General features: G+C 39.8%; 1 protein-coding gene across 2 annotated transcripts in view; it reads left to right on the forward strand.

Annotated features, from left to right (window-relative positions):
* The window catches only part of pibf1 (progesterone immunomodulatory binding factor 1), a 39,840-nt gene that overhangs the window by 11,836 nt on the left and 3,430 nt on the right, over positions 1–24,574 (forward strand). Inside the window, exons 6-17 of one of the 2 annotated variants that reach the window (XM_057847787.1) lie at positions 402–525; positions 671–790; positions 869–930; positions 1,005–1,130; positions 1,215–1,313; positions 14,068–14,233; positions 14,949–15,099; positions 16,064–16,154; positions 18,114–18,216; positions 21,561–21,691; positions 22,986–23,070; positions 24,339–24,500. In XM_057847787.1, coding sequence (XP_057703770.1) covers positions 402–525; positions 671–790; positions 869–930; positions 1,005–1,130; positions 1,215–1,313; positions 14,068–14,233; positions 14,949–15,099; positions 16,064–16,154; positions 18,114–18,216; positions 21,561–21,691; positions 22,986–23,070; positions 24,339–24,500 — 1,420 coding nt within the window. The remainder of the gene's footprint in view (positions 1–401; positions 526–670; positions 791–868; positions 931–1,004; positions 1,131–1,214; positions 1,314–14,067; positions 14,234–14,948; positions 15,100–16,063; positions 16,155–18,113; positions 18,217–21,560; positions 21,692–22,985; positions 23,071–24,338; positions 24,501–24,574) is intronic. The other variant, XM_057847788.1, reaches the window with a different exon arrangement.

Below are 24,574 nucleotides of genomic sequence, written 5' to 3' on the forward strand. Positions count from 1 at the left end.
TGTCGAGATTCCAAATCCTTAAAAAAACTTAGCATGGCCTCTGTGTCCCTGGGAGCCTCTGAAGTATATAATTCACTATAATAATTCTTAAAAGCTGTATTAATTCCCGACTGATCCGTAATAGTTTTACCATCCAATGTGATGCCGGTGATAGTAAATTTTGATTTAACACCCTTTAGTTGCCTAGCCAAAATTGAGCCCACTTTGTCCCCGTGTTCATAAAAATTACTTCTACTCCTATTCAGCAGATTCTCCACAAAGTATGACAAAACACAGTCATATTCTGATTTGAGACGAAGTCGCTCTTTATACAGAGCAGGAGAAGGAGATTGTGCATAAGTATTATCAAGATCTGCTTTATTTCATCCTAATCGTCAACGAATAATTAAATGACTGTTTAATGTGTTGTTTGATAGTGAGCGAGACGGTTTGGAAGCCGAGCTGAAAGAGGTGAAGCGAAAACTGGACACACTTACCTTGGCTCACGAGGCAGTTGGCAGGGAACGAGAAAGTCTTGTCAAAGAGGTCCTTCACCCAAATTGAACAGCAACACAGTACCTTTTTCCAATGGTTCTCAAATTGAGGGGTCTATTGGCCCAAAAGGTGTAAGAACTCATGGAACTGGCAGCAATCTTGCTGAAGTTCCTGCTGTATTATTTTTGCTCTACAGATGGCGACGTTGCAGCAGTCAACAACACTGCTGCAGAAAGATAAGGAGTACCTGCACAGACAGAACATGGAGTTGAGTATTCGCTGTGCACATGAAGAAGACCGCCTGGAGCGCTTACAGGTTGTTACAGTGTCACACGACAGTCGGTGTTTTACATAATCACTGATCAACATCAAACTTCTGGAATACCTGCTCCAGGTGCAACTAGAGGACACCAAAAAGTCCAGGGAGGATGCATATGATAAATACGTGGCATCGAGGTTGGCATCTTTTACTTTTGGCCAATAATCACTGGTCAAACACTGGAAGAACCGGTTTTTGCTTTCTATTTCAGCGATCATTATAAATCTGAGTATGAGCGAAAGCTGAGAGATGAACTAGAGAATGTCCGACTGAAGACGGGTCAGGAAATCGATAACCTTCAGAGAACATCTAGAGAGATGTACGAGAGAGAGAATAGGTGTGATATCCCAAATGTATTTTATTCATTCTCAGTGTACTAAGTCCAGGTCACCGAATTGATGTCTGTATTTTGGTTGGGTAGAAATCTACGTGAGGCCAGAGACAACGCGGTGCTGGAGAAGGAGCGGGCTTGTGCTGCCGAGAGGGACAGTCAGTCACGATATGACCAGCTTCTAGAACAGTACGTGTGCTGCTTTCTTTGATCAATATGCAATGGGACCTCGGTTTACGATCCTGTCATGCAATACACCATCACACCACACAAAAAAGCACGTTCACTAACTGCTGTTGGTGTTTTTGCAGGTGTGCTAAACACTGTTGTGTCACAATTTAATAATGTAGGTTCAGTATTTACTAACATATCATTTTCCAAAAAGTCCATTCAGTTCTCTGGCTCATGTCCCAACTTATACCACACCCTTTAGTTTGAATTGATAAAACAATAGTTTGTGCGAGCAAGACAACTATGAAGGTATTCAAGTCCAGTGCTACCTCGAAATACAAACACCTCGACATAAGAACGTTTTGACAGCCGACATAAAATTTTACTTGTCATTTGTCTAGACTTATGACGACATGCTTGAAATACGACGATTTACAACAGTGTCACAATTTCATTGTTTTTCCGCAAGACAGTACCATGACGGATCTTCTTGTGAGAGAAATCAACATGGGTCCCAAGAAGGTTAGTGCAGGTGGTGAAAAAAAGGAAAAAGGTGACACTTACCATTGAAATTAAGATGGGAATGAAGGATTATGTCTACGATCTCGAGTCTTCTCGACGGTCCCCCTCCGACCTCCGTTCGCCAGTCTTTATAAGTTAAGGTGACAGTTATTTTTATTTTTACATCGGCAAGGAGGTCGCTAGCTTCGTCAGGTTTTTAATAATTTATTTCAGAACTTCAGCCGACGCCCACAACAACAGAACATGAAAAGTGAAATTAAAAACTCTTCCACACCTCTCTCACTTTCTCGTCAGTCAAAGTGCGCTCAAGAACAGCATGCAAAAGCCCAATAGCCACATTAGAACCCGATTCGTTACATCATTATTATTATTATTATGATTTGTTTTTCAAGACTCAAGTTCGAAAAAAGACTTTTTGAACACCAAATTAATTTTTATACAGAAAATAATTACAGTACATCTGAGTCAAATGATTATAACAATATATTTGAGAGGTAAAGCATTTTTGCCTCATTCAAATCTTAATATCTGAACATTTAAATATGTAAACTAAAGTGCAATCACATTTGTAAATGAATGGCTTCTGGTTTTTGAAATGTAAATAAACCAATCTATTGTGATAAAATAACAAAATTGCAATAACTGCATTAACCATCAAAGTGAGGTCTAACTGTAACTTTAGTCTTGAAACAAATCTGAATAAGGAAAAATGCAATAAAATAATGCAAACTGGTTCAACTTGAGAGTGCCTGAGATCTGTCGTGACAGAACATTACTCAAGTTCAGCATTCGCTTCAATGATATCTGGCGCCATCTAGCGTCGTGAATGGGTATAGTATCTGGACCCCGAATATAAGACGACTCCCACTTTTTCAGTCTTATTTCAATGCAAAAAAACGCCATCTTATATTCGGGCCAATACGGTAATTTGTTTTTTGCTATGTGTAATTGCTATTTATAATTGTACCTGGTAGCATAGGTTTTTGGGCTGTGGAACGAATTAATTGAATTTTAATGTATTCTTATAGGAAAGTCCCGCTCGACATACGGCCATTTTGACTTACAACCCAGGTCCTGCAACGAATTAAATCCGTATGTAGAGGTACCACAGTTATTTAAAAATCGCTCCCAATTTGTAAGGGGCCCAAATTAATTGGTTTAACCAGGTATTTGTGTATCACTGCCAATTATTTTTTATTATAACCTGTCCTGTTCAGCAACTTAGACAGGGAAAATGTGAATATGAGTGTCCTTATTGACTGGACAGTTTTAATGTGCCACATTATTGCGCCTTATTGTATTGACGCTATAATCCAGGTGAGACATAAGCAGGCATGCATGGATTTTGCAAACGACATCAGGCCACCGATGTTTAAAAATCAGCATAAAGTTTGCTGCCTGGTTGTACCTCAATCATCATAAACCTTTGAGACTGTTAGCCTGAGGACAATACTTAAGCTGTCAAAAAAAAACTCAAAGCCAATCGGAGGAATTTTGTTTTCATAGGCTGTACCGTATGTACATTACTTTTATGTGTGATTATCGTTACTTTCTGTAATTAGCAAAGCAGCATTCTTGAATTACTAAATGCAAATCAGCAGCAAAAAACTACTGGAGTGACTGACATGCCTACAGTTCATGATTGATATCAGCACGTCCTGTGTGATGGATGAACGCTGTCATTAGTGTGTGTTGGTGCTTTGATTTACAATTTTTTGAAGTCACACTGATGTCATTGATAGGGCAAAGGGGTCTTTTTAAGGTCAAGCCTGTTGTCACTAGTCTCTCCTCCAGTTAGGGAAATACATTCAGTGCAAATAAAGTGGATGGAGGGACTGGCAGTGAATGCTCATGTTTAAGTACCAGTGACTGCGATAAACGGCCTTTCACCTGTGAGTTCAAAGATTGTGATCATTCCTGTTCAAATGGATCAGACATCTATCACCATCAGTGACAGCCAGTTAGTTTAAGAAAGCTCAATATAAATGTAATTATTGAGGATAATATTACATTACTTCATGCTATAAAATGCCATAATCATTGAGATACCAGTTAAGTAATGTGATGATTTCCTTTGGCATGTAATTGGCAATCACTCAACTAATCAACCTACAACTGTTGTTCTAAACTATGTTGTTTCTGTTGAAAATTTAAGAACCTTTTGAGCATTTCATCATTCTTTTCCCCTCGATGTTCACCCATTTACATCAGTGAACATTTATGGGTTTGAATCCCAGTTTAGGCCTTTTGGTGTCAAGTGTGTATGTTCTCCTCATACTTAGCATTTTGTACTCTGCATTCTGTAGAAAAAGAAATGTGACCCAGATTTCGTTCAAAACAAAATTTAAAGTATGTCCAAGATTTTTTTTTTTATCATACTTGTAGTCAAATAGGCTATAAATGACAGACGCACACAGCGGCAGCAGTAGTGTTCCTGTCTCCAAGGTACTATTGCATGCTTTTCATTTCTCCAGATCCGAACCACCAGCTGTTGGTCTTACTTTCCATACACACAAACACAAAAGCTACATACACATCCACACACACACGCTCCCTAGCACTCTCTCTTTGACACGATTGCATTCCCGCCACGCATCGCAAGCCAGCAACGACAGATGCTAGCCACAAGCCCTTAACCCCTAACCCCACGCATGCCCCTATTTTTGGGGCAAAGAATGAGGCGGACGAGCTTGAAATGGCGTCAGACGTCAGTAGCGGGGGCAGGCCTTTCAGAGAGTTACAGTTGCTGGCTCATTTGTGTTGAAAAACAGTTTTTAGCCCAAATACCAATGGAAAATCTGGGATTCTCCACGTGGGCTTCACTGCCAAATTCTTATTCAAAGGGATGAAGGAATAACCTGACACAGGCAAGATCATTCACATGAAGTCATTCCTTGCATCTCGAGTGCAGGCCGGCATCAATAAAGGAGGACATAAAACGTCGACCATGTGCACTTGTCCGTCACGTCGTGCATGCACAGCTCAGCCGAGAGCGCTGGATGGATGATGAAATCCTATCAGGCCAGCTGTAATCGAGAGTTATTAATATTGTCCAAAGCAACCTCTGTGGCCTGAGGAAGCAAACACAAAAAAATATATACTCCCCAGTCTGCCTTTCATACTGAGAGCTGCTTTGTGTTTTTTTTTTTTCATTGGCTGCCATTGACGACGATAGACGTTCAGTCCATTCAATAAAATCTTGAGCAAACATTGTGTAATGTGGCTTTCACTGAAATTTCAGGATGAACTAGAACTTTTCCAGTTGAATTTAATTTGTAACTTGAAAGCAGATCAACTTTGAACAAATTGCTGTTCCTTGACAAGAACCTGAATGGCAAAATTCCCAAATGGTATTCGAGCAATGACTTGACATTTCACAATACATTTTGTTGGTTCAATTAAAATGGGTATTTAAGATAGGTTTGTACTAGAGGTATAAATCACCAGTTTAATGATAAAAAGATGTGACATTCATTTTTTGGATAACAATATGATACTTCCCAATATTACATTGTGCCCCAATTTGATGTGATTCAAAGGCCTTCAATCAATTTAGTACGATATGAGCACCTATAATACAAACAAATATTTTGCTTAAAGTGATAAAAAATACAAAGCAGTTTTGATGTTTTTAACAATTTTGTTGCTGAAACATTTCTGACATTTGAATCACAATTCATTTGAACAAATCGCATATCTATAAAAAGATGAGATTGATCGTTTCGCATTTTGAGCGATTTTAATTCGTTCTTGCTTAACCAATCGATATATAAATCCAGATTGATGTATCGTTACACCGCATTATGCTGCTCACTGATCAACAATATCTTGACAACACAAGGCTTTATGTTGTAAATTTTGCTGCTCAGCTCCTTCTTTGAGAACAGCATAGTGTAAAAAGACTGAACATATTCAATTGTTCTTAAGTCTTATTAAACGTAATGATGCATTTTAGGTTAAGCCTGAAATTTAACCTAATTCCCAGAGATACATATCTTTCCTGACAGAAGACAATAGACAGGATGTCCAAAAAAACAGTATACACCCTTTTGTAGCTGATAACACGACATGAACTGACATGAAGACTTGAACTGCATTTTCACTTCGAGTAGCATTTTAGAATGAATTCCCTTTTTAAAACGTTTGTTCTGGCTTCCATCTTTGATTCAATTGGTTTAATCTGGAAAAATAACAAGATAATTTCGTTATCAGCTGCTAAATGGTGGACACCTGTTTTGGGACACCCTGTGTCTGTGTGTGTATATATGGTAAATGGTGTTATACTTGTATAGCGCTTTTCTACCTCTCAGGTACTCAAATATTAGGGTTGTGACAAAATATCGAATATGATATATTGAGGTACATTGTATCCCAAAAGGTTATCGATATGCTCCTGCCAAGATTCGAGATATCATTTTAAAAAGGTGTTAATGTTATATTAAAAAATTAAAAAAATTAAAAATTAAAAAAGTTGCTACCAAAATCTTCCACCATAATAGTGTCTGTTAACTTACAATCCATTTAGACTGGGAACGTTCGTTCATTCGACACCAGAGCATTCGCAGTCATTCTGTCCGATTTTCGAGGCATTTACAGGTCACTTGCTTTTCATTTACAGGTCATTTCCTGTTGAATTTGAGTCACTGCCTATTCATTTGGGTGATTCCCAGGACACTTCTTGTTCTGTAACTCAAAATAAACAGGAAGTGGCTCATAAAATACCCCCAAATTAACAGGAAGTACAGTAACTAAAAATCAACAGGTAAATGACCTCAAATGGCCCAAATTTACCTCATTGCCTGGCGTTGGCTGCCACTGACGGCCATTGACGTTCAATCCGTTTAAAGTGGGAGGGATGGCAGGGATGGGGATGGGATGACCGAATGTTAATTCGCTGCCACCCTCCCAGTTCAAATGGATTGGACGTATACTAGTGATAAACTCATTCCAATTCACAGCAGAAGCTTGTTTTTCTTTTTATTAGTTGTTTGTGGAATATCCTAGAATGATTTCCTGACCAATGTATCGATAATCATTGTATCGCCTTATCGTCAGATCATCATTATCGTGAGCTTTGTATCCCAAACCGTATCGTATCATGAGGTAACAAGAGGTTCCCACTCCAAATATATACAGTGGTACCTCTACATACGATCGCTTCGACACACGAACTTTTCGACATCCGACGTAAACTTTGACTCGCCATTTGTTTCTACATCCGACGACATGCTCGAAATACGACGACAATGGCAGCACCGCAGACGAATGCACGGCGGATTTTCTTGTGTGACAAATCAACACTGGTTTCAGAAAAGGTTGGTACAGGTGGTGAAACAAGGAAAAAGTTGACGCTTACCTTCTAAATGAAGATGCAAATGACAGAAAAATATGAGCGTAGGGTGGGCATCCGTGAAATGGCTCAACAATACATCTCCACGGTCCTCCTCCGACCATCGTTCGCCAGTCTTTATAAGTTAAGCTGACAATTCTTATTGTGGTAACATCTCCAGAGAAATCGCCAACTTCGCCACGTTTTTATCATTTATTTCACAACTTATTCAAAACAAAAACACCTTCTGTCTGCCGCAATTGACGGTGTTAAGAAAACATTCAAAGTGAAAGTGAAACTCAAGCTCACCGGTCTGCCTCTGGCACGTCAGCACCGCGGTGCGTTCAGGGTCAGCAAAAAACGTCCGCCACATTAGAACCCGATTCGTTACATTAATACAGGAATTATTATTATTATTATTATTATTATATATATATTGATTTATAATTTATTTGTTTTGCTATATGTAATTGCCATTTGTAATAGTACCAGCAGTATTTTTTAAGGATTTAGTGAAGGTTTTTGGGCTGTGGAACGAATTAATGGAATTATAATGTATTCCTATGGGAAAATCCTGCTCGACATACGACCATTTCGACTTACAAACAAGGTCCTGGAACGGATTAACTTCGTATGTAGAGGTACCACTGTATATGTGTATATATATATATATATATATATATATATATATATATATATATATATATATATATATATATATATATATATATATATATACACATACACACACACAGTGGGGCAAATAAGTATTTAGTCAACTACTAATTGTGCCAGTTCTCCCACTTGAAAATATTAGGGAGGCCTGTAATTGTCAACATGGGTAAACCTCAACAATGAGAGACAGAATGTGGAAAAAAAAAAAAAATCAGAAAATCAACTTGTTTGATATTTAAAGAATTTATTTGCAAATCATGGTGGAAATAAGTATTTGTTCAATACCAAAAGTTCATCTCAATACTTTGTTATGTACCCTTTGTTGGCAATAACAGAGGCCAAACGTTTTCTGTAACTCTTCACAAGCTTTTCACACAGTTGCTGGTATTTTGGCCCATTCCTCCATGCAGATTTCCTCTAGAGCAGTGATTTTTTGGGGGGGCTGTCGTTGGGCAACACGGACTCTCAACTCCCTCCACAGATTTTCTATTGGGTTGAGATCTGGACACTGGCTAGGCCACTCCAGGACCTTGAAATGCTTATTACGAAGCCACTCTTTTTTGCCCTGGCTGTGTGTTTGGGATCATTGTCATGCTGAAAGACCCAGCCACGTCTCATCTTCAATGCCCTTGCTGATAGAAGGAGATTTTCACTCAAAATATCTCGATACATGGCCCCATTCATTCTTTCCTTTACACAGATCAGTCGCCCTGGTCCCTTTGCAGAAAAACAGCCCCAAAGCATGATGTTTCCACCCCCATGCTTCACAGTGGGTATGGTGCAATTCAGGATTCTTTCTCCTCCAAACACGAGAACCTGTGTTTCTACCTAAAAGTTCTATTTTGGTTTCATCTGACCATAACACATTCTCCCAGTCCTCTTCTGGATCATCCAAATACTCTCTAGCGAACCGCAGACAGGCCTGGACGTGTACTGGCTTCAGCAGGGGGACACGTCTGGCAGTGCAGAATTTGAGTCCCTTGCGGCGCATTGTGTTACTGATAGTAGCCTTTGTTAGTGTGGTCCCAGCTCTCTGTAGGTCATTCACTAGGTCCCCCCGTGTGGTTCTGTGATTTTTGCTCACCGTTCTTGTTATCATTTTGACGCCACGGGGTGAGACTTTGCATGGAGCCCCAGATCGAGGGAGATTATCAGTGGTCTTGTATGTCTTCCGTTTTCTAATAATTGCTCCCACAGTTGATTTCTTTACAGCAAGCGAAGAGTGAAGAGTTACAGAAAACGTTTGGCCTCCGTTCTTGCCAACAAAGGGTACATAACAAAGTATTGAGATGAACTTTTGGTATTGACCAAATACTTATTTTCCACCATGATTTGCAAATAAATTCTTTAAAAATCAAACAATGTGATTTTCTGTTTTTTTTTTTTTTCCCCACATTCTGTCTTGAATAAATTGGTGGTTGAATAAATATTTATTTGCCCCACTCTATATATATATATATATATATATATATACAGTGCTGCTCAAAAGTTTGTGAACCCCCTCAACATTTTGGAATTTTCTATTATTTCAACCTGATTTCCTAATCAATCAATTCAGTAGTTTTTTTTTGTTTTTTTAACAGTTGTGTTGTCGAGACTAAATTAAAAAGAGTTTTCATCAACTGATGTAGGTGCAAAATTGAACTGTTTGGTCACAACCAAAACCGCCATGTCTGGCGAAAAGTCAACACTGCATACCACCAAAAGAACCTTCTCCCAACAGTGAAGCATGGAGGTGGGAATGTCAAGATCTGGGCTTGCTTTTCATCCTCAGGACCTGGACAACTCCACATAGTCCAGGGAATCATGAATTCTGAGGAATATTGTCAAATCCTAGAACATAACCTGACGCCATCTGTTTTGAAGTTAAAGCTTGGCAGAAGGTGGATCATGCAACATGATAATGATCCAAAGCATTCCAGCAATACAACCAAGGAATGGCTGAAAAAGAAGAAGATTCGTGTTCTGGACTGGCCCAGTCAAAGTCCTGACCTAAATCCCATTGAAATGCTGTGGCGGGACCTGAAGCGAGCAGTTCATGCCAGACGCCCATCAAACCTCTCTCAACTGACTGCGTTCTGCAAGGAAGAATGGGCAAAAATCCCCCAAAGTAGATGTGAGAGGCTGATTAGTCACTACAGAAACCGTTCGGTTGAGGTAATCTCTGCAAAAGGAGGCGCAATATCCTATTAACTGAAGGGGTTCACATACTTTTGCACACATGATATCTGAGTTTTTCTTAAATCAACCACTTTTATTAAATAAAGAATGACAATATAACTATTTCTTTTGTTTCAGTCCATTATTTGGAATGTCAGTATTGTGGATTTGGGTATAACTTAACATTTAATAAGGTTATTTTAGTTTTTTTTACAAAAAATCTGACCATCGCTGTGGGGTTCACAAACTTTCGAGCAGCACTGTATATATATATATATATATATATATATATATATATATATATATATATATATATATATATATATATATACACACACACACATATACAGTACAGTATAAACATTTATTTACCTGAAGTTGTCAAGCAATATTAGCTCATATTATTAATCCAGTACACAAGATTTAAGGCTTTGCGTGCAAACTTGCAGGTTCACTGCCGAAACAACGTTTGACACCGAATTGTATCATATCACTCTCATTAAGTTTCTTGTGCCTACTGCCAACCACAATCACAGAACATCAAACGGCACCAAGCTTCGCTGCAGGCACTTCTCTTTATTCTGACATTTTAAGACTCGGCTGTCCTGTTAGGCAACACTAAACTTGCCAAGTCTTGAGTTTAGAAGATTATCCCTGACTGTTTTCACGATGAAGATGTTATCTAGTGAAACATTGCGTTTTATTATGTCTGTGAGATAACTAGATCAAATGAACCGGTAGCGTGGGACTTTTTCAGCTAGTTACTTGCACACATATGAGTGCTGATGATAGGTGCAGATTTGTGTGTTTCCCTACTGGAAGGCTTTCTGAAGCCCTTTTTCACTCTTGTAAGAGCCTTTTCCCTTTTTGCTGTCGTTTCTAACGATGTCCGCAATGTAGATATGGAGGCACGAGGATTCCACGAGGCCTCGTCATAGGTTATTGGCTGACGTCAAAGTCAAGTAAAAGCTTTTTTTCATGGTAGTTCTCATGCACAACATTTGTAAGCAGAGGTGGATCGTAACGCGTTACATTTAATGCGTTATATTGAGTAACGCTTTGATAAAATGTACTTAGGCTAGGTTCATACTATGGATACAACAATACTCGGTTAATTATTGAACCATTCGATACGCCCTCTTCGATTCAAGACGCAAAAATATTCAATGCAAATGAAAAGCTGCCAAAATGTATTTTCCGATTTTTTTCTTGCGTGCGCACACTAATATGCCCGGGGTGCATCGAAAACTGAGGGCTGCGCCTTGAAAAACTCTGAGAAAGCTCCTCTCGCGAGCAGCCCTCCTCAACTCCTCCACCAAACTGCCTGGAGGGTGGAGTGAAGCACGCTGCATTTTATTTGTGGCAAAGGTAACAGACATGACAATCACGGCTAGCGAGGAAAGACAAAAGTTTGAGGAGGCGCCTTTAGCGTCGTACAGATCCGCTGTGTGGCAGCGTTTTGGGTTTGCTGATATGCTATCCCCTCTCATACATATTTCACAAAGACTGTCTTTCCGGATATTTACAACGAAGTCCACCAAAACATTGTTACCGACTTGGCTACTACGAACAACCTCGCTTCGGCGACAGACAGCAGGGTACCCTGGGACACTGAGTGACACTGAATGAGTGGAAAATTAAGAGTGCTGTACCTCAAACTCGTCCTGTTTACGAATGTCGATTGTCATATGCTGGTGTTGCTCAGTAATGAGCAGACGTGACTTCTGTGGCGTTCGTTAACTTTTTTTAATGCTCCGACAACACTCGCACACACACACTAGATATCATCAAATGGCAAACTAGGTGTGCCACGTTAGATCCCCCCAAGTCCCATGCCATTGGCTATGTGAGCCCAGAGTGATCATGGGACACGTAGTCCATGTACTACATCGATGAATTTAAAACCGCCATGACTGAATGGAAGTTAAGCAGGCCAAATTAATCCATACTAGTGACTATAGATAATGCTGCAAATATTGTTGCTTCAGTACGTGACACAGATGGACTCGGCCCACAAATACGATGTTTTGCTTATGTGGTAAGCCTAGCTGCTAAGAGCTGTAGCAATCAGCAGCGTACCCCGCCTCACTTTACAAACAGATAACAAAGATTTTCCTCAGCACTTCTATACAAAATTTCTTCTGATCAGTAAGAAGTAAGCACATAAATATTATGCACTTAAATGCATGTTTATATGATGGCAATGTTATTTTTGCTTGTTAGCAAAATAAAAAAACATTGAAAAAAAAAAACTTATTTTTTTGTTTCAGAGAATTAAATGTATGGAATCGAATCAAAAATAGTGTCCCTCGAATCGAAAATCGTACCGAACCGTGACTTGGCTGTATCAATGCATCCCTAGATCATACTGCTGGTCTTAATGTACAACTATCTACCTGTCTTTTTTTGAGGGCATGCCCGTTCAGACTGCCTTTGTCCATTGAGCCCGTCCAAGTATTGCGCATGTGCACTAATTCCCAGTATGGCACGCGCTGAGCAAACTGACCCGCATGCGCAGAAGCATCAAAACACATTACTACACATGCTCGCTATACATCATCCCAGGATGATCATATTTTGATTTTCAAAAAGAGGACAGAAATAACAGACAATAATAATCCCCATTTAGTCTTGTATTCAAAGTATATATGGATTGATAGAACTCATGCGCGTGCATGACGTACACACATAAGCCTTACGTGTGTGTATGTCAATTTGCTCCGACTCGGCCATGTACAGGTAAGCAATACTGAAATATTGCTTATTTGGTGCACAGAAAGAAAAACGAGCATTATCAGGCTTATTCTTTTCTTCATTTAATTTTTTTATGACTGTGGTCAAGCCCGCCTCCTGCGTAAAAGCTGAGTTCAAGCTAGGTGTTAACGTTAATGCACAGCTACATCGCTGCCATCCTGCCTGCCTTTCTTGCTCTTTGCTAATGTAATTGCTGCATGAATTCCGATTTAGGAGACTTGACTGTTCAGACCGCCGCCACATTCTTGAAAAATGTGGCCCAGATCAGATTTAAACCACATACGAAAGTGACCCAGATCCATTTGAAATGGTCCACTTGTATATGACTTGTCCCATTCAGACTGTCAAGTTAATGTCTCACTAGAGTCTGAAAAACACGAAAAAATCAGATTTGTGCATTAAGACCTGTGGTCTGAACCTAGCCTAAAACTAGTTTTACCACGCCATACTTTTTACTTTTACTTGAGTAGATATGTGAACGAGAAACGGTACGCTCACTTCGCTACTTTGGGCTCCACTAGAGTTGTTAGATTTTCCTCTTTATTCTACATATTAGATTTTTTTTTTTTTTTGCCAGCGATGCCAAGAGTAGTTTTACCAATTTCACCAATTGCAACAATAGTCACAAGTATCGAAAATACAATTCAGGCATAACAATACAGTCACATGACGACACACAAGATAGCAATCGGAAGTCCAATGATTACGCCGGCCGGTTCTGTCACGTTGTGTCTTTAAAGCACCGTAAAAAAAAAAGTAGCTATTTGATATGGGGTCAACACTGCGGGAAAGATTTTAAACTCTCTCCCAGTATTTATTTGGGATGGATAGATAGACCACAGAAAACCGGAGATATGATTGTTTCAATTTTATGGAAAGGAAATGTTTTCTCCACTAGAGGGCACCTATGCTCTTTGAATGGGTGTTTTTCATATCTGTAGACTTTCTTGGCGGAATTCAATGATTTATGTGTGTTCTTTTTGCTTGATATGGTTATGTAATTGATTATGGTACATGATAATAACAGGCCACATACTGTAGATGACATTGTGCTGAGAAAAAAATATTGTTTAAAAAAAATGTCAGCAGTTACTCATAATTTTACTCATTACTTGAGTATTCTTTTCACCGAATACTTTTTTAATTTGAGTAAATTTTTTGGGATGACTACTTTTACTTGAGTAATATTATTTTGAAGTAACACTACTCCTACTTTATGGTTACTCCACACAGCTCTATTTGTAAGTTACAGTACATTAAAGTGCTCCCATGCTCTAAAGTGGATCGTGAAAAGTCATTTAAGTTCTATCGTCATCTCCTTCCACTCGGCAGGTTTCGCCAGCTGCAGCTCGGCACCGACAGCAGGGTCGCGGAATTGTCCAACCAGGCCAAGCTGCACTGCTTCGAAGCCGAGCGCGCTCAGATGATGAAGGAGGAGACTGACAAGGCTCTGGCTCAGTGCCAGGTGGAGTGTGAGAAACAGCGCAAGAAACTGGAGGTACTCTCTTAAAAGTTCAAGCATACCCTCCAGGGCTGAGAATAATTTCCTTTAAGTCAGTAATACTACGAAATGTGATGGCCATACTTTAACATTACACAGATGAGAAGCCTTTTTATTTTTGTCTGAAATGTATTCTTCCTCATACACATTGCTATGTTTTTCTGCTAGCCTGTCAACAGTTCTAAGTCATCAGGCAAAATTCTTTCAACACTTGAAAACAATTTTTCTTGTAGTCATCAGACGGCTCTCCCAATAGCCTTGTTCTGTTGCCTCACGCAGCTGCCTCCGAGCAATTTGCAGTAAATACTAATTGAGAGCAAGGGCAAAAAATCTGAAAATGAAATGAAGGTTTACATTTTCTTTTGATGTGCAGGTGCTACTTTTTAGCAATTGTGGATTTATGTTTTTTATTTATTAAATAAAAATGTGCTGTTCTTTTGAGAATTTAGTAGATTTTTAGACACTATTGGAGTTTATAGATTCCAAAAAATACATTTTTATGGATTGCTTGTAAATTTTCAATTGCTCTGCCTGAACCACACAGAACAAATTAGAAACACAAATAAAAAAAATTGTATCAAATATTAGATCAACTTTTTCCCTGCTTGTTGATCTTGTTTTTTTTTTCTTGATAACTTAGATCATAACTAGCCAAAACTCGAGTTATAATGGCGATATCTGGGGTTTTCCCTTGTTTCCACTATTATGTTAGGTCCTCACGCAGGAGTTTTACAGGCTACAGACGTCATCCGAGAAGCGCACCGCAGAGCTTCACGCTCAGAATGCCGAGCAGGCGTCCCGACTGGAGACTTATGAAAAACTCGAGAAGGAGCTGGACCAGGTTACCATGCAGGCTGCTGAAAGTGAGGTCGCTCAGTGATTAAATTAACATTTCTGTACAGGGGATATAAAAAGTCTACCCTTCCTTAATAATAAGAATCCTCCAATTCTGTGTAAGCTTTCTACTTATCATGGCTTTCACTGGAATATCTGATCCCCCCCCCCCAATTTTTTTTTACTGATTTTCACACCATCAAAACAACACCATAAAGAGACCACACCAAGAACACACACAAAAAACAACAAAAAAAGAAAAACAATTGATCCTCTACAATTACCGTATTGGCCCGAATATAAGATGGCCCAGATTATAAGAAGACCCCCTCTTTTTCAAGACTCAAGTTTGAAAAAGGACTTCTTGAACACCAAATTAATTTTTATACAGAAAATAATTACAGTACATCTGAAACAAATGATTATAACAATATACTTGAGAGAGAAAGCATGTTATTTTGCCTCATTCAAATCTTAATATCTGAACATTTAAATATGTAAACTAAACTGCGATCACATTTGTAAAAGAATGGCTTCTGGTTTTTGAAATGTAAATAAACCAACCATTGTGATAAAACAACAAAATTGCAATAACAGCCTTAACCATCAAAGTGTAGTCTAACTGTAACTGTAGTCTTGAAACAAATCTGAATAAGGAAAAACATTGCAATAAAATGCAAACTGGTTAAACTTAAGAGTGGCTGAGATCTGTCATGACAGAACATCGCTTCAATGATATCTGGCGCCATCTAGCGTCGTGAATGGATATAATATCTAGACTGCGAATAAAAGACGACCCCCACTTTTTCTGTCTTATTTCAATGCAAAAAACACTAATATTCGGGCCAATACAGTATTAAGAAGATGTGATTTTTAAGATGATATATGTTTGTCTCATTTTTTTTTTTTCATCGCAAGAACCTAAAATTTGATTCTACCTAATGTTAAACAAACCTCACTGACGAGCTTGTATTTGCTTTGGTGACTGTCCAGTTGAAAATGAGGAGGAAGCAGAGAGGGTCCTCTTTTCGTATGGTTATGGAGCCAACGTTCCCACTACGGCCAGAAGGAGACTTCAGCAGAGGTACAGATTCCCGAGGCACTTCGCACACTGCTGGGAATTTCTACACAAATAAAACGTTAATGCACAGAGTAACAGATTGTGCATTGTTATTACAGTGAAACTTCCAGTCTTCCTTGTTGAGACTTGTTCTTTACTGAGGAATAATGTGAGAGTATGTATTGTAAGTCTAATGGGACTTGCTTCGCTCTTAGCATAACATAAAAGAAATTTGAAGCTTTAAAGACACACTTAAGTCATTGTCCAATATTTGTATATTTCATGCATAAGATAGGTTGAACTGCGAGTGTGCCCCTTGAAGTGTGTTTTCTATGTAGTTGTAAATTTATGGAAGGAGGGAGGGAAGGCAGGACCTTGAAGTTGGAGGTGGGAGCTCAGTCTTTGTGACATAGAAAAGTACGAAACTGCTCGTTACAACCTCTATTTTTGGATTAAAGGCTAAACAACAAATTATTTGGCCATTTTCTGCTAACCCCTGCCCATTCCCGACGAAAATGCCATTTATTTGCGGTAAATAGGGTGAAAAACCAAATTATAGATTCTTTAAATAAGTGCACGCATTTCAATGTGGAAAGATGATTTCAAATCCAAACGTTTAGCTCTCAAGGCACCATCTACAGTGGGGCAAATAAGTATTTAGTCAACCACTAATTATGCAAGTTCTCCCACTCGAAAATATTAGAGAGGCCTGTAATTGTCAACATGGCTAACCCTCAACCATGAGAGACAAAATGTGGCGAAACCCCCCCCAGAAAATCACATTGTTTGATTTTTAAAGAATTTATTTGCAAATCATGGTGGAAAATAAGTATTTTGGTCTATACCAAAAGTTAATCTCAATACTTTGTTATGTACCCTTTGTCGGCAAACGTTTTCTGTAACTCTTCACAAGCTTTTCACACACTGTTGCTGGCATTTTGGCCCATTCCTCGATGCCGATCTCCTCTAGAGCAGTGATGCTTTGGGGCTGTCGTTGGGCAACACAGACTTTCAACTCCCTCCTCACCCCGTGGTGTCAAAATGATAACAAGAACGGTGAGCAAAAATCCCAGAACCACACGGGGGGACCTAGTGAATGACCTACAGAGAGCTGGGACCGCAGTAACAAAGACTACTATCAGTAACACAATGCGCCTCCAGGGACTAAAATCCTGCACTGCCAGACGTGTCCCCCTGCTGAAGAAAGTACACGTCCAGGCCAGTTTGCGGTTCGCTAGAGAGCATTTGGATGATCCAGAAGAGGACTGGGAGAATGTGTTATGGCCTGGTCCAGGTTCATACATAAAACATGTGACTCCAAGGAGTTTATGGCTTGTAAGGTTTACCTTTTGTTATGCAAAACTTACTCCAGCTCAATAACGGTACATATCAAATCTGCAGCCTTATATCATCCTAGCAACCAGTGCCAGCTTGCGTCATCCTGAAAACGGTTACGCACACATACTGTACACACTTGTGCATTTGTTTTACCGTCATTTCTCACTGACAACCTCACTTTAATAAACAGAGTGAGTTGCTTCTTTGTGTGCGTGGTGACACAAGTGCTTCCTCCACTACTTGTGTTTGCAGTGGCATTAAACCTGCCCGAATGGATGACAGCCTTCATACCAACACAAATTCCTCCTGTTTTTTCTCTTCTCTTTGCCAAATGTCAACATCTCCCCTTGTGATATACTGCCATCATCTGCACACAGACACCCCAAACCCCGCCCCGCACTCTCCTTCCTACAGTCAACTGTAACTCGCTGTGTTGTGACTTGTATTGCATGTGTGTATCCTGTATGTGTTTTCATAGTCCCCGTTCACTTTTTGATAGTCGACACAAGCGGCTAAAAAGCTCAAATTGATCTCATCTGTCATGGTTGCGTAATTCATGAGGGAAATATTGAAGTAACACTAGTGGTAACTTGCAGTGTTTTGGAATTTTCTCCTCACTCTTTGTGCTGCTGTGCGTGCGCGCAGTGTTCACCTGGCCCGCAGGGTGCTGCAGCTGGAGAGGCAGAACACATCACTGAGGAGAGACTTGGAGAAGCACCAGTCCCAAACAGGCCAGATATCCGAGGAGGTAAACACTAAGCGAAGCGCCACGGCCTTAACAATTATGAGATGCGTGTTTGTAACTTTTGTGCCTTCGTGTCCATACCTGCAAAATGCAACCTAGATATTCCCCAGTTTTACAAGAGCCTGAATGATTTGTTACGATTGTTTTGATGGCGTAACAGTTATCACACAGTCATGCGCGCTCACGTCTCTCTCATCACCCTCCCGTCCTCATGCCATCGCACGTGCCCGCCAATAGTGGTTAAGTCAGTGGCCGTTAGTCCTTTGCACTGTAATCCGCTCTACGTCCTGTCATGAAAATGCCAAGTTATTGTTGTGGAAAACAACAGCTTAGGCGACAAAGTGTGAGAAGCCGGAGTCATAGTGCTTGTCTGTCACACTTGTTGACTCAGTGGGAAAGCAGGGTCACAAACCGTGACGGCCATGGTCTTATCCTCTCTCAGCACCTCGACGCACCAATCACAGAGGCTTACGTTGAGTTGTGTGCAATTCACAGAATTTAATTCGGGTGTGTGCGAGCTCACATGTCTGCCTCCCGTGCTCCAATTTGAAAGTCATCGTAAGGCTGAAAAAATGTCAGATCGACAGCACAGGTGTCCTCTTGGCTTCGCGTTTTCCTTGTATTTTTTTTTTACATTTTTATTATCTTTAAAGCTTTTTGAGTCGCACGAGAGTTATGATGGTTAGAGCGAAGAGGCGGTGCCCCACTTGAGGCTAAATAAACCAGCCATTCACCTGTCAGTAAAGACTGACTGGCATTCATCAGAAATACCTTATGATTCACTGAGTATGAAAGGAGTGAAAAATTAAGTTTCTTTTCGCAGAAAAGCTAAGGGTGTTAAACACTTCACCACCCACATAGACGCCTTTACTAACTTTACTATTGTACTCAACCTCCCACTCACTTCGGCTTGCCTTCCTACCCACTTTTGCTTGCCCTGTTGCGGGCCGTAAAAGTGGTTTAATGTGTAACAAGCCAACTATATTTGTTCCCCCACAGATTTTACACCAGATAGCAACTGAACACAAGTGAGGGCACTGTAACACTGCTTTTGCCACCACGTTTGTCACGTCTCCACTTCACATAAAATATTGTCATGAAGCAGTCATTGTAGCTTTGAAACAAGCAGGGTAATTTTCGAGCAATTTTGTAAACATACCGTAATTTTCAGACTTTTTGCCCGCACTTGAATACCATGGAACCCCAAAAAGGTCCAAATTAAATACATAGAAACAGCATTTTGAAATAAATACCATTGTGATAAATAACAGAGAAATTGTGTAAATGCTCCACAATTTCATTGTACAACTGTATAATGACAATAAAGGGCTATTCTATTCTATTCTATTCTATTCTATTCTATTCTAATATGACCCTTAAATTATAAAATTAGGTAATATGTTTTTACAAGATAAAAACCGTTTTTCACTAAGTATTTTTATTGTATTATGCCTTTTTCCACAATGGCATTTTTATTTCATAATGTTGTTTTTAGCACAATAAATTGCCTTCTGTCAATCAAATATGTACATAAGGCGGAGTCAGTTAAGTGACTGGCTGGATCGTTGAGTCTGGCTAGCTGCGCTAGTATTTGGTAGCATCTGGTCGTTAGCATTTGGTAGCGTTGATGAACTGTTAGGTAAACTTCCAGAAAGCATCCAATTAAAAACACACTGCTGCTGAAATCCTCGTTCAGGCTGAGGTAAAGGCCTTGCCTTACTTGCCAACTGGTTCGCAACTTCCCTGAGCAACTCTAATTGTGACGTAGCGCAGCTAGCCAGACTTGGCCATATTACACAGTTTGTCCGTTACAGTTTTCTTTTTGGCAGCCATTTTAATTTTATCTTAGTCTTTTGGACGAAAAGACTTATTAGTCTTAGTCATGTTTAGTCATAGTCATTTCAAAATGTGTTCGTCTTCGTCTAGTTTTAGTCAACGAAAACTCAAATTTCATCTAGTTTTAGTTGACAATTTTCAAAATGTTTTCGTCTATGAACGTCAAACGTTTTAGTTCATGAATAACTAAATAAAAGGTTTCCAACAATTTCGAATGAACATGACAGACGAGCACAAAACTGTAGAATCTACACGGACATCACCATTTTCATGATGATAATACACACTCAGCAGGAAAACAGCACATTATTTGCAATTAATTAAACTCACCTGGACGTCACCAACTATGTAAAATGTTTTCCAAGCGTTTAAGAAGACACCGAGTCACCGCGCTAAATGCTAATGCTAACGCGAACTCTATGCTAATGCAAATGCTATGCTAACGTTACAAGTTAGTGTGTGACGATCACTCAGCACAGACCTTTAAAGACTAAAGCAACATGGCATATCTAGCCAGGATAAGAAAGTAAACTTACCAAACAGCAGCTGACACGTTTTACAAAATGAGCCTGGAATGGGCACACAGTACTCACCGTCCGGTGAGTAAGCGTGTGTGTGGGGTCGGGGGGGATTCTCGCAGCACGTCACATGAGTGACACGACCAAACACTGCTAAATGCGTTCTAACGACACATAACAATAAAATGTCACACATTGTTAATTTATGACGGAAACCATGGCAAATATTCATCTCGTGTTGCGAGATGACAACTGGCATCTATTTCGTTATATTTTAGTCTCCCAAGACACGTTTTCAGCGCGTCATCGTGACGTCATCGTCATGAACAAAATGTTGGTTAACGAAATATTTTCGTCATTGTCATCGTTGACAAAAACAACACTGGTCTGTTATTTATCAAAATGGTATTTATTTCAAAATGTTGTTTTTATTTATTTAATTTTGACCCTTTCGGGGTACCATAGAATACAAGCTGCAGCCACCAAATTTAAAAAGAAAAATAATGTTTTACATATACGTATAAAGGCTGCACATATGGTAATTTTGTCTCTTTGGATATTTACCTATAAAGACAAAAATAGTTTCCTTAAAATAACACATCACTGAGTAATTGAGTCCGGAGCTTTTTACTCTCAGGCTCCATTCAGTTTCCCTAAAAAATAATGTGTCCCATGACAGGGGCAATTTAGGTAGGGAGGGGGATTCCTAACCACTAGGCCGTAACCCAGAATTATGCAGCATTTGGCAGAGTGTGAAGCAAAACATTGCAATCCACGCCAGACTCTTCACCTTATCAATCACTTTAAAAGGGCCTTGTGTCATCTTGAGACCCCTTGAATCATAGCTGAATCTACAATCTACACTTTACACTTTATTTCCACATCCACTGGGCTACTTAACCGAGGTAAAGGTGCAAGTGGCGAGCACGCAGGCAAAACTGTTTTGATTGTGATATCATGTGGATGAACAAACTGTTTTGCGTGCACCAACAGCTGTTAGCTGCCAACCAGTTGCTGGAGCAGACGCAGCAGCCCTACAGCTACCTGATAGAGACGGTGAGACACAAGGACGGACAGATCAACGGCCTGAAGCAGCGCGTCGCTTCACTTGAGGATGATGTCACGTATGCACCAACACATGCAAACTGAAACACTGTCCACCATATATTGACACAACACCTTTAATTAGAAGCCATTAGCCTAATTTAATTTGTTCCAATGAAAATTACTCCGTTTGGAAATCATCCATCTCTCCCAACCCTTGGGTTATTTAGATGTTCCTTTTCCTCCTTCATAGCTTTGGCACCTTTTGAATTTCATGTTGCTGTAATTATGTGGGCGAATGAAACTGTGAGAATCAGAACAAAATATAATTATGACGTTAAAAATACTTTGAATACACTTAAGTACTGTATGTTGGTAATTCATCATTGTAACTTACGTAGGGCAGAACAATGGGTTCGTGATTGCCATGTCTTCCTCCGTCATTCCAAAAACATGCAAAATTGGCCTTACGTGTGAATGAGAATGTGTGTTATTGTTTGTGTCCCCTGCAATTGGCCAGCAACCAGTCTAAGGTTACAGCTTGGCTACTCCAGCTCAAAAGAAATTGGACTTCTGTGCAGCACACAGAAACATTTAAATGGTGTAAGAGTGACAGTGTTGCATTTATGATGTTGTTCATCAAAGCAATCTCTGATTAATTTTCTTATTGTAGGCAGACTGAGTGGTTTAGTGGTTATCAGGTTTGCCTTGCAAACACTGTGAGTGTAAATGTTACATAAGCAATGTGGACGAACAAAGAAGAATATGAAATGGAGTTAGAGCCTTACATCGATAAATCGCTTAAAAGCCGTGAGACGAGGCTAGAGTGAAAATCAGGCCAAAGGAGAGTCACTATTAGCACATGGGGTCGCTATTCATTGTGCGTCGTGGAATGTCACATAGCTCTGTTACCTCGGCATCATTTGTTTTTAATGCTCTACTTTTATTTAGCGTACATTTTTGGCTGCTTGCACCACCGGGTTACTGACTCTTGAGTTACTAAATTTCATCCTGGGATTAACACACATGTTCAACAGTTGTCCGTGAGGCCCATCAGTAACGATTGTCATGTTTGATATTTATGATGGGTCATAGTCCATTCAGGTCTGCCTTTCTTAAATCATAGCTACCGGTATATCATTATGATAGTGCCACATTGTGCACAGTTCGTTACCACACTTTTTCTGTACTTATCACAATTAGTCTCCACCCTGACATAAAAGAAAGCCCGCTCAGATTAATTCAGTGTCACGCGATTGCAGTAGTTTGCGTTGAGTCACCTCATAGTCATCAGTCAAACCCGTTTCATGACTTGTAGTATTGTAATGCTTTCCTTTAACATTAGATTTTTTTTAACTCTGTGTGTGTCTCTAGTTCTCTGAGGAAAGAGCGGACAGCTCTACTGCAAGTGAAGAACAACATGGCTGCCGATCTGGAGCGGCTCTTGAACCATCGGGAGGTACAAGTCATGACGACCTTGCCATATGGGGAATTACAGTAAAGTCAACCCTCGCTATTCATGGGTGTTAAGTACCAAAACCTGCCGAGAATAGCAATATTTTGTAAATCATAGACTGTGCCCTTTAAGTCTTATTAGTAACCCTATCGTAATATTTTAAATGTTATATCACAAACCATTCTCACAAAAACTTGAATATTACATTAACCCTGAAAATTAATGCTTTAGATTACTGGCTATTTATCCCATTCAATTAGCGGCATGTTTAGTGTTTTATTTCACTTTCAAAAGTGTACCTTATATTTTTGGGGGGTAAAAATCCAATTTTGGCTAAAGGCAAATGCTATTTGTGTGTTTTCATGAATTATAGTTCTTTTCCCCCACGGAAAAAAAACTTGTTTTGAAACTATTGATTTATCAAGAGTTTACAGAATGCAACATTTCTCCCTTAATGTGTTTTACTGACTGATGTCTCGGGATCTACTCACACAGCCAAAAAGCTTTATATACCCCCCAAACCAACACAGCACTGATTAAGCCAGTCGTGCTTGTTTGTTTCTTGTCAGTCTACAGGAGTTGCTTTTAAAACAAATGTTCATGCTTTTCACACCAGACAAGTTTTCTCACTGTGTTGCAACAATTCCTTTAAGATTATGTGCCTGTGCGCGCACGCACGTGAAAACAGGTCCCCCTTCTGCTCGTCATTGCTTGCTGTTTTCTGTAAGAAGTATGTGCCCTGTCATAGACAGCTGTTCCTCCGCCTGCCTGTTTGAGATGCCACCACAGTGCTTGTGTGTATGTGTGTGCACGCACCGCAGCGTGTGTATGACATGCCAGGGCTCATGTCCTCTAGGGTGATAAATAGAACAGCGAAATTGCCCAGAGTCCTCCGCAATGCTCTTCTGCCTTAGCCCCCCTGGAAGACCCTTGAAGCTCATTAAGTCTTGGGTTAGTACACCTTAAAAACTGGTGATTCCCAAATCAGTTACCTAACCATCAGAAATGATCAGGTATTGCCCAGGAAGTAATCCTGTTTTAAATTACTGTATCTACTATATGCCAATATAGTGAAAGGCAGAACAATTACATGATTTTGCAGAGAGTACAATTAACCTGTATATCCATCTGTTGTCATTCACGCAACAGAATAATAGCTTCGTGTTCAACTAAATGGGCCTGAATTTCACACTCATTTCAGTTTAAACCCCATTTTATCAATAAATTGGTACAAAAATAGTCTAACGCACATCCCACATGTGATCCCACAGGAATTAGCAATGATGAAGCAGGTCCTGATCAGCATGCGATCCCAACAGGAAAACGCTTTGAGCTCATTAGAGGTGAAAAAAGACGACACGAGGATACCCTCCAAACGGGACAGCGCCCCAGCCGAGGATGAGTCGCCCGGCAAACCTAAACCCACAGTCTTCGTAAGTGTCAGACAGGGCCAACGCCCATGACTGAGTCACACCTTTTCAACAGGAGGCAAGGGATACACTAGGTT

Source organism: Corythoichthys intestinalis, chromosome 10 (genome assembly GCF_030265065.1).
Source record: "Corythoichthys intestinalis isolate RoL2023-P3 chromosome 10, ASM3026506v1, whole genome shotgun sequence".
Classification (NCBI taxonomy): Eukaryota; Metazoa; Chordata; class Actinopteri; order Syngnathiformes; family Syngnathidae; genus Corythoichthys; species Corythoichthys intestinalis.